This window comes from Triticum dicoccoides, chromosome 4B, assembly GCF_002162155.2.
Source record: "Triticum dicoccoides isolate Atlit2015 ecotype Zavitan chromosome 4B, WEW_v2.0, whole genome shotgun sequence".
NCBI lineage: Eukaryota > Viridiplantae > Streptophyta > Magnoliopsida > Poales > Poaceae > Triticum > Triticum dicoccoides.
In genome coordinates this window covers 584,217,159-584,226,398 of record NC_041387.1, presented here as the reverse complement: position 1 = coordinate 584,226,398, position 9,240 = coordinate 584,217,159, and the positions used below count along the sequence as shown (strand labels likewise).

The 9,240-nt window shown below is 50.7% G+C and overlaps 1 protein-coding gene across 2 annotated transcripts; it reads right to left on the bottom strand.

Annotated features, from left to right (window-relative positions):
• Positions 1-6,801: 6,801 nt before the first annotated feature.
• Positions 6,802-9,226, bottom strand: LOC119291578 (F-box/kelch-repeat protein SKIP11-like). 2 transcript variants are annotated; one of them, XM_037570358.1, is made up of 2 exons: positions 9,099-9,226; positions 6,802-8,535 (listed from the first exon to the last, which is right to left on the bottom strand). In XM_037570358.1, exon 2 carries the CDS (start codon positions 8,436-8,438, stop codon positions 7,140-7,142), a length of 1,299 nt encoding a protein of 432 aa, XP_037426255.1. In that variant the 5' UTR covers positions 8,439-8,535; positions 9,099-9,226; the 3' UTR covers positions 6,802-7,139. The 2 variants fall into 2 exon arrangements, with proteins under 2 accessions (XP_037426255.1, XP_037426256.1); XM_037570359.1 differs by lacking the exon at positions 9,099-9,226 and adding an exon at positions 8,865-9,020.
• Positions 9,227-9,240: the final 14 nt, after the last annotated feature.

Below are 9,240 nucleotides of genomic sequence, written 5' to 3'. Positions count from 1 at the left end.
GGCTCTAGCAAATCACAGTCGCTTTTCGTGGTAACGCTACCTACAACCGGAGCTAGCAGGGCAGCCGCGTGACCACCACAACCCCGCTGAGTGGGCAGTTCTTCGGTTGTTGCATCCAGTGGTGTGGCGCTGCAAGTGGCGTCCTCCGGCAGTCGCCAGCCGTCTAGAAGCGGTAGAAGCAGTCATCACCCACCACAAACGTCTTACGTGAGCACCATCAAGGCTCTGACCAGTTTCTTCCACCTCGCACACAACGTGTTCGACAAAATTCCCCCAAGGTAAAAATTCAAGCAAATTAGGAGTTTTTTTATCGCCCATGAAGATGGTGATTTCCGTATTGTAGATGAGCTCGTGCGACTCCTCTTTCATGAACGATTCCTCGTCAGATGAGGAATTTGATTTGACTGAAGAAGAGGACATTGTATGCTAGTAGAGATGCACAAGAGGAAGAAACTAAAGCATGGTGGTGTTGTGTTTGTCCGTGAGTTCATCTGGAGAGAACAGGTTGAGGTGCATGAGAGGTTGATGCGCAACTATTTTGGTACACCACCCATTTTTCCAGCGAGGTACTTTCATTGCCGTTCAGGATGTCCAAGGATTTGTTCATCCACATTTGCAATTTTGTGAAGCAACATGACTGAGCCTTTCAGCAGAGGAGGAATTGTGCTGGTTTGCTTGGACATAGCACCGAGCAGAAGATCACTACCACTTTGCGCATGATGGCCTATGGTATTCCGGCAAACTACATTGATGGCAATTTGGCGATGGTAGAGAGCACTTCTATCTTTTATGTCAAACAATTTGCAAAGACTATGGTAGAAGTATTTTGTCCAGAGTACTTGAGAGTACCCAATGCTCAAGACACTCAGAGGCTTTTGGAAATGAACAATGCCCGTCGGTTTTGGGTCTATCGATTCCATGCACAGGAAATGAAAGAATTGTCTTAAAGCATGCATGGACAGTTTAGAGAACGCTCGAAGGATGCCACCATCATTCTTGAGGTCGCTGCCTATCAAGAGACATGGATTTGGCATTCATATTTTGGGATGTCTGAATCTTGCAACAACATCAATGTTCTTGACCTGTTACCTCTTTTTTGCCATGTTAACAAATGGAGAAGCTCCACCACTGACCTTCTAAGCAAGTGGCTGCACCTACAACTATGGGTACTACCTAGCAGATGAGATCTATCTGAAGTGGAGCACTTTTGTGAAGCCAATCCAAAGCTCTCAAAGTAAGAAAGGACTCTATTTTCACAATGCTTAAGCGGTGGCTAGGAAATATTTTGAGAGGGCATTTGAGATTTTGCAATCCCAATTTGCTATTGTGAGAGGACCGTCTAGATTCTGGGATCAGAAAAACCTTTGATACATCATGATTGCTTGTGTGATCATGCATAACATAATCATTGAGAATGATGTGGGCGTGATTTGGATTACACCTTCTATGATCTCATGGACGTGCGCGTTATGCCGATTAGAAAAGAGAAACGAAACTGACGTATCATGAAGGTGCACCATGAAATTAGAGACGCCGATACGCACAATGAACTTCAGAAAGATTCGATGAAGGAGTACTGGAAATGGCATGACCAAAAAACCTCCTAGTTTTATTCTTTATTTGTTGTATTTTGCAGAACTTTGTTGTATTTGTGTCGCATTTGATGTTGTGAGGTAATTTGATATTGTCGACAGATAAAATTTTATGTTTTAATTTGGGATGTTTTTTTTATTTCAAATTGTGCGGCTGTTCTGCGGCTGCGGAGTGCGGCTAACTGCATAAAAAAGTTGAAAATTTGACGCTGCGCGGATGTGTGAAAGTAATAAAATGTACAATGCCACCAGTTAAGCGGCGAGTGGGATGAGTTATTCATTTCCTCCCTTTGGCAGAGTGTACTTCCCTTTACAACATTGTCAGTACTTGCCCTGACAAGGCCACACATGCACCGGCCTACTCGCCGTGCGGCCGCTGCAGAGTGCCGAAAGGCGACGGGACATGCACACGCAGCGGTACGATTCACCGCCGATCCGCCGGGCCGAGCGGAGACCGGGCGCGCTCGTCACCAGTGGATGGATGATTGCGGCATGATGCCCCGCTGATTGTGCGGCGGCACCCGCGGATTCCCCGCCGGCAGGCCACCGTGACGCACGCGCGTGGCCTGGTACACACACTGCTGCCTCGTGAGGCGAAGCGAATGTCCGAGGTGAGGCGCACTAGGTCGAGACAAAGCGAGAAGCCTCCGGCGAACACGTGAACCAAGGCGACAGAAGCTGAATCCAAACGTTTTTTACAGGCCATCAGAGGGGATTAGAAGGAGGTGAGGCTAGTCACAGTGGGGTGGAACTTAGGAGTAACATCACACACTTCAATACAACTTTGCTTATGTGGCACATATTTAATGAAGAGAGAGGTGCTTGTGATAACTAGCTAAGTTACCGGAACATCACACGCTCCAAGAAACAATGAGTCTATAACTTAATAAATGCATCGTTGCATGACAGTACATAGATGTTCCTACCCACTATGAAGGTAGTAACATAGTCTAGGGAAGTGTGTAAGTTATTAGCTTATGTTTTTGCCCATTGTGACCAGCCTGAATGGTGAAAGCAGGGGCCGACGAACAAAAGGCAACAGCCACCGGTGAAGGAATGGATGGACGAGGCCAAATTCATTGTTTTGACCCTTTTTTGTTAGTTTAGCGTGATCTGACCCTATGTACAAAAAAAAAATCGGATCTGACCATTTTCCTACCGTCATCGTCTATGACGGTAGGGTAACACACCCTACCGCCAAGGCCTTTGGCGGTAGGACTTACCTGCATCGTTACCTTCGTTTTTTACAAAAAGGACCCTACCGCCACAGTCTATGGCGGTAGGATGTGTTACCCTACCGCCATAGGCTATGGCGGTAGGGTCCTTTTTGTAAAAAATGAATCTTTTATTTGCATGCATGCCCTTTTTACAATTACGTGCATGCCCCTACCGCCAAAGACCGTGGCGGTACGGTCCTTTTCACACCTAACAGACGTGACGGCGTAAGTAAGTCCTACCACCAAAGGGCTTGGCGGTAGGGTGTGCTACCCTACCGCCAAAGACAATGACGATAGAAAAAGGATCAAATACGAAAAAAAATTGCATATAGGGTTAAATCGTGCTTAAGTTAAGAAAAAGGGTCAAAACAGTGAATTTGGCCGATGGACGAGGGGTGCGTCAAAGTACTACTACCGGATGCAGTAGGGGTACTCTCCAGCGGCTAGCTTGGGGCTTCTCTGAATTTTCTCTGCTCTGCGCTCACATGTGCAGATAACCACTGGTACTCCCTTTGGTCCTGTTGCTGCTGCCTCGCTGTTGTTGCTGCCGGCCCGGCCTCCTCGGGAATTCAAGACGGGGCCCTGGCAAGGACAATCAGACGACCTCGGCCTAGCCTGCCTTCTGTGCGTGGTGGCTGCAGCCTGTCCATCTGCCTGAATCTTTTCGAGGTCTCAACTGTGCAAGACAGAGAGAAACAAACCAACAGACCTGGGCTTCTTTTGCAGAGAGAGAGAAAGAGAGGGGCCGGAGCCACATGGACCTGGATAAGGGCTTTATCAGCGGCCTCGTTGAGATTCTTGAAGCCCGTTCGTTAATCAGCAGGCCTAAACCGGAGCGCACCTCACATCCAGCCCAACAATCAAACAGACATTTCTCAACAACAACAAAGAAACAATCAAACAGACGCGAAAAAAAGGACAGGTCAAACGCAAGCTTTGCGTGCGTTTACCAGAGCCGTAAAGTTTGACCTGGAGACGCCGTCAATGGTCTGGCGGCACGAGGCGCAAACCCAAGAGCCCGTCGCCGGCGCCGCAGACGGCTACCGCCCGTCGCTCTCGTCACCACATGGGAACGGCCGAGCCTCGATGGCGACGCGACGGCGAAGACCGGCCGGTAGGAAGATCTGATGTGCATTGTTCCGATCGGAGAAGGAAAGAGACGGAACGGAAAGGCTAGCATCTCCCCACTTGCGTCGACGCGTCACCACCATTCTTCACCTCACCGTTCACGCGGGATGATTCTCCGTCCATGCAAAGGAGGGAGGAGGCATGCAGGGGAGAAAGGAAGGAAAATGACAGTACGTACGCTCGCTCGCTCTGGCGTGCCGATCACTCTTGGGACATTTAAACAGTGGGGGGCATTTGGTGAAAAAATTCGGGGCGCCTAACGCAGCGCATTAAATCGCCGGCGCGGGAATAAATAAAGTGGGAGATGAGGTGAGGTGAGGTGAGGGGGCATGGTTTCATATGCTCGATGGAGACGAGATGGGTAGATAGATAGATAGATGGACAGATAGATGTACATATTCTCCACCCAAAAATGTTCTCCAATCCCGTCCCGGGCTGGCTGCACGGCAAATGACACTTGCGAGCGTGTAAACCGGACGAAATTGCGGTGATTATTCGGTGAGGGAGGATAAAGGTTCCTCCATCCATCCAGATTCCAGAAGGGCGCCCCGCCAGCGAATATAATTATTAACTCGCCTAATTTTCTTGTTGGTCGACCACTCAAGGAGAGCAACACAAGAACAAATCGGGCACATACATACATGCACGAAAATGTGCAAGCTGTGCAGTGCAGGCAGGGGTCAATCAGGGGCGTAATGGGGGCGGGCGGATTTGGCAGCTGTGGCTGGCACCCGGAGAGAGGCGGCCAAAACGGGGCGGGACAGGGGACTAAAGGCAGTGGTTGGGCGCAGCAGAGGCAGATGAGATTATCTCTCTGGAGCGCTCGGGCGCATGTGCGTGCGTGCGAGCTGTCGATCGATCGACCTCGCACGCAGACGCAGGTGCCGGTTGCAGAGGCGCGCACGACAGAACTGGATGCCCGGAATGGCACAACAGCGACGGCCACGGCTGAAATTATTGTAGACCCCGCCCCGCCCCGCCCCGCCCGCCGGAGGAGAAGAATGGAGGAAAGAAAAGGTGGTACCGCCGCAACGCAACGCAACGCAACGCAAGCGGCCGCGCTGTAAAGGAGGCACGAGGCGTACGCTTCCACCACCACGCTCGAGGGGAATCCATCCATCCATCCATCCTTCCTTCGATGGCTGCTACGAGTCCTAGGCTAGCTAGCCTACTAGCCGTCCAGGGTCGGAAGAAGGAAGCTTCACGCAACGCAACACAGCACGGCAGCGAGGCTGATGATGATTTCTTCCAGGTAGCAAAGCGTCCTCGTGCGTGCTCTGGAGGAGCGTTTCTCCCTGTGTTTTCCCCTTTTTCCAGGGACGGACGAAATGGTCAGCGAGTCTCGGCGGCAGAGTCGTGTCGGGCCGGGTCACCTGCCAAGTTGCCCCGGGAACAAAACGGTGTGCGCAGCGTAGCATCGGGACGCACCGCTGCTACCGGACTGGACCGGACCGGACCGGACGGAGCGAAAGGCTTCTCTGCACCGATCGGCACGTGTGGTTCTACCTCTGCTACTTCTACTTCTCTGCCTTGCAAGGGTGTTCCTTCCGCGGCGGGAAGCAAAGCACGGGAGCAAGTGCCTGCGAATTCACTCCTCAAAGCGAATGCAACCCCACTCAAAACTCAGCTTGCTTTGTTTCAACAAAAATCTGGGATTGCAGTACAAACACAAACACGATAACGCGAACGAGACCCGTGGCGATTCTAAACGTCTTGCTGCTCCGAAAGAAGCTCGCACGAGGACTATATTGCTACAACCAGAGTTTACTGTCGTGCAAAATGCTACTCCCTCTGTCTCATAATCTAAGACATTTTCTTACACTAGTGTAGTGTCAAAAAACGTTTACGTTATAGGACAGAGGGAGTATTTCTCACTCATGTAAGAAGAACAAAGGGTTGCCACATTATGCAAGATGACACATAAAAGAGTGCAGCAGTGCTCTGATCGGCTCACAACCCGCTTCTTGCTCCAAATGGCAGGAACTACAAGGTTTCTTTTTACCACATATATATGTCTGCAAGGGTCGACATCGACAGATTACACAGGCTCCTTTCATATAGCAAGCGCCGCCATCTGCACTCAGCGCGCCACCAATTCGGCTCTCATTCCAGAAATCCAGGGGCAATGTAGGATGGATGCTACCACACAGTAAGAAGCATGTATGCAAATCTAAATGCCCAAAACAGAAGAAGAATGTGGATGCCCTATGGATCACAAATACGGTTCGAACAAATGGTCAGATAAGTCACTCAAAAAGACTACAATAAACAGCAGTTGCAAATGCATCACTTCCTATTAACCTTACTAATGATATAGTATATGTTCCCTTATTGCAACATTGCTAATAAAGGATGACATCAATTCGCTGAAACAGCTATAACAGAACACGCTCAGCTAGAGAGCCTTTTGCCCTCTCGCTCTCGGGGATGATTCAATTATCCAGTAAAACCATGAGGAGACTTACTTCTAGGCTAGCAACAACTACAGGTAAAAGGGTGACAACTTCCAGGAAACTTGTCACCAAAATAGCCAATAAAATGATCTAGTTTTGAAAACTACACCTGCTTTGATAATCCATCAGAAACAGAACATCTCAAACTAGATTCAGTTGACTAACTAAAACATCAGTACATGGAAACATGAACTAAAACACCTGAGTCAAGCAAACCATCACAACTAAAACTAGAACAATACCAGCATCCCTAGCACATACAAATTCACGACCAGCAAAACAACATATCATTACCAACCTACAAGCTGATAACACAATTCAGAAAAGCATATCATGAAGCAAGCTGGATGAATAAGAAACATAGCAGTGAATTGATAAACATTCTCTAGTTGCAGCCAAAGATAAATCAAGTATTGCTTAACAGGTTGTTCATCATCAACAGTGAAAGGCGAGCATTCTGGAAGTTGTTTCTAGATTATTAATATAACACTGTTTTTGCATAGTCTCGTATCTTTGAAATCACGAGCTGTTGATCCAAATTGCAAATGTAGAAATGGATTAGCAAGGAAAACAGAAGTATTAGAACTCAAGGGTTACATGAGTGCTGCCGCTCAGCAGATGTCCAGTTAACTGGGCAGAAGGCATAAATCCCTACGAAGAATCAGGGCTGGAGCAATTGAACAGGCTGCCTTTGTGCATACTATCATCCTTCATAAATATCCACTGCATCCAATCTTTATTCAGTGGACTCAGCAACCCATCACGGCGCAGTTATACACGAAGTTCCCGGATTGCCGTGTGGCAACCAAATTCCACACAGGCGGTTGCTCATCGGGAACCCATGAATTAAGCTCAATGATGCCACCAATAGAAGTCCTTGGGCCTCCAATGACAATCAGCCGGTCACCACAGGCTCGGAAAGCAAGGCCCCATCCATTCATGGACACAGACCGTTCAGGCAATTTCCCAAGAGCGATCCACTTATTATTCAGCTTGTCATACTTCTTCACATCCTTCTCACTGTAATCAGCTGCATAGAGCTGATTGTTGACAACTGCAATGAGTGGAGGAGCACCCGTCACTCCATTGAGGCCCTCAGACATGTTCTCAATGACCCTCCACGAACCCCGATTCAAGTCATATTCCTCACCACATGTCAGTACCTGGTTGTTGTTGGTAACACCACCGATCACATAGAACTTGCCATCCAAGAACACACCAGAACACATCTTCCTAGCCCTATTCATGCTGGGAAGGGGTGTCCAAGTGTGTGTCACAGAGTCATACATCTCTGCAGAGCTCAGTATCTTTCCAGAAGCATCGGTGCCTCCAGCGACATACGCCTTTTCACCGACGCTTGTTGATCCAAACAAGCACCGGGGAGAGTTCATGGGATCAGCCCTTGTCCATGAATTGGTCAGGATGCTATATCTGAACACAATGTGTGCCATCCCAAACACAAGCAGCTCGGTGCCCACAGCCAGGGACTCCTTGTCAGAGCACATGAAGCATTCATCCGGTGGCATCTTGGGCACCTGGATCCAGCGCTCCCTGTAGGGGTCATAGGCATCCCACTCCAGGACATTGCAGGAGAAGTAGACCCAATGCTCGGCGATACCATTCTGCCGCCGCAGGCGGTAGATCTCCCCGTTGCGCACCAGGGAGTTGAAGTCCCTGTTGAGGGAGGCGACGGAGCCATAGTCCGACCTGGAGAGCCGGAGGAGGCAGTTGATGGAGAGGTCGCGGCCAATCTCGCCAATGAGATTGGCCCCAGAGCCTTGCTGCTCCCCACCGCCGCTGCTGCCTGAGGAGGCATGGCGGCTGGAGCCGTGGCTCTCGGTGATGTCCGGCGTGTGCGGCTGCGGGGAAGGCGACTTGCTGCGCTTCCCGCTGCCGCCGCCGGCGTCTACCTCCTCCATGTCTTCCGCGCCGAAGTCTTCCGGCGCGGGGCGCTTGCTGCCGCTGAGGAGGAACGCCCAGTCGGAGTCCGGGTCGCAGTAGCTGGGCAGGGAGCGCGAGACGAGGCAGGATTTGCCCTCCAGCATCATGGCCTCTCCCCCTCCCGCTCGGCTTATTATCTTCTCGGATGAGACTGATCCGGAAAGGGAGAAATCTGGGCGCGCTCGCTGATCTCCTAGCCGCGATCTGCAATAATAATGGAATTAACAGGGGAGGGAGGAAAGTAAGCGCGGACGAAATCGGCGAGAAGAAACGGATCAGGACCAGGGGCATTTGAGATCTGAGAGGGGCGCGTGAAGAAAACAAGGCGTAAAAATCGAATCTTCCGGCGAGAACCCAACCGATCTGCCGCCCTCCCACCCCCAAATCGTTCCCCCGAGAACCAAACCAAATCTTGCTCCCATCCGCGGCGACCCCGCCGGGCGACGCGAATCCAGGCGGAGAAGCAGGGGGCGGCTCCATCCAATCCAACAGAGAAAGGAAGAACATGCGCAGGAGGGGCAAGAAAGAATCACCTAACAAGAACAAATCGAACCCATGGCAAGATCACGCACGGGCCCGCCCAAGGAAATCTGGACTGAAAGATCGCGGCCGGCGACCCAATCAGCGCGCCCCCATCGCCGCGGCGCCCGAGAAATCCCCTCCCTCCCTCCCTCCCCACCACCAACTCCTTCTGCCCCCTCCGTCCTACCAGATGCGCGAGCGAGCAAGCAAAGCAAGCGAGCGAGGAAGCGAGCAAGGATTTATACCTGTAGAGAGAGATAGATAGATGGCTCTATCTACTGCTGCCACTTGGTTACAACTGCCCCTTCTAATGCTTCTGCCCCTGCTGCAGCCCTCTGCCGCTGCCCCTCGCCCCCCGCCTCTCTCTCCTCTCTTGTAGTCCCTCCT

What these genes read in the sequence shown, in the direction of transcription:
- LOC119291578 (XM_037570358.1), bottom strand. Translation starts at nt 8,438, where the DNA reads ATGATGCTGGAGGGCAAATCCTGCCTCGTCTCGCGCTCCCTGCCCAGC.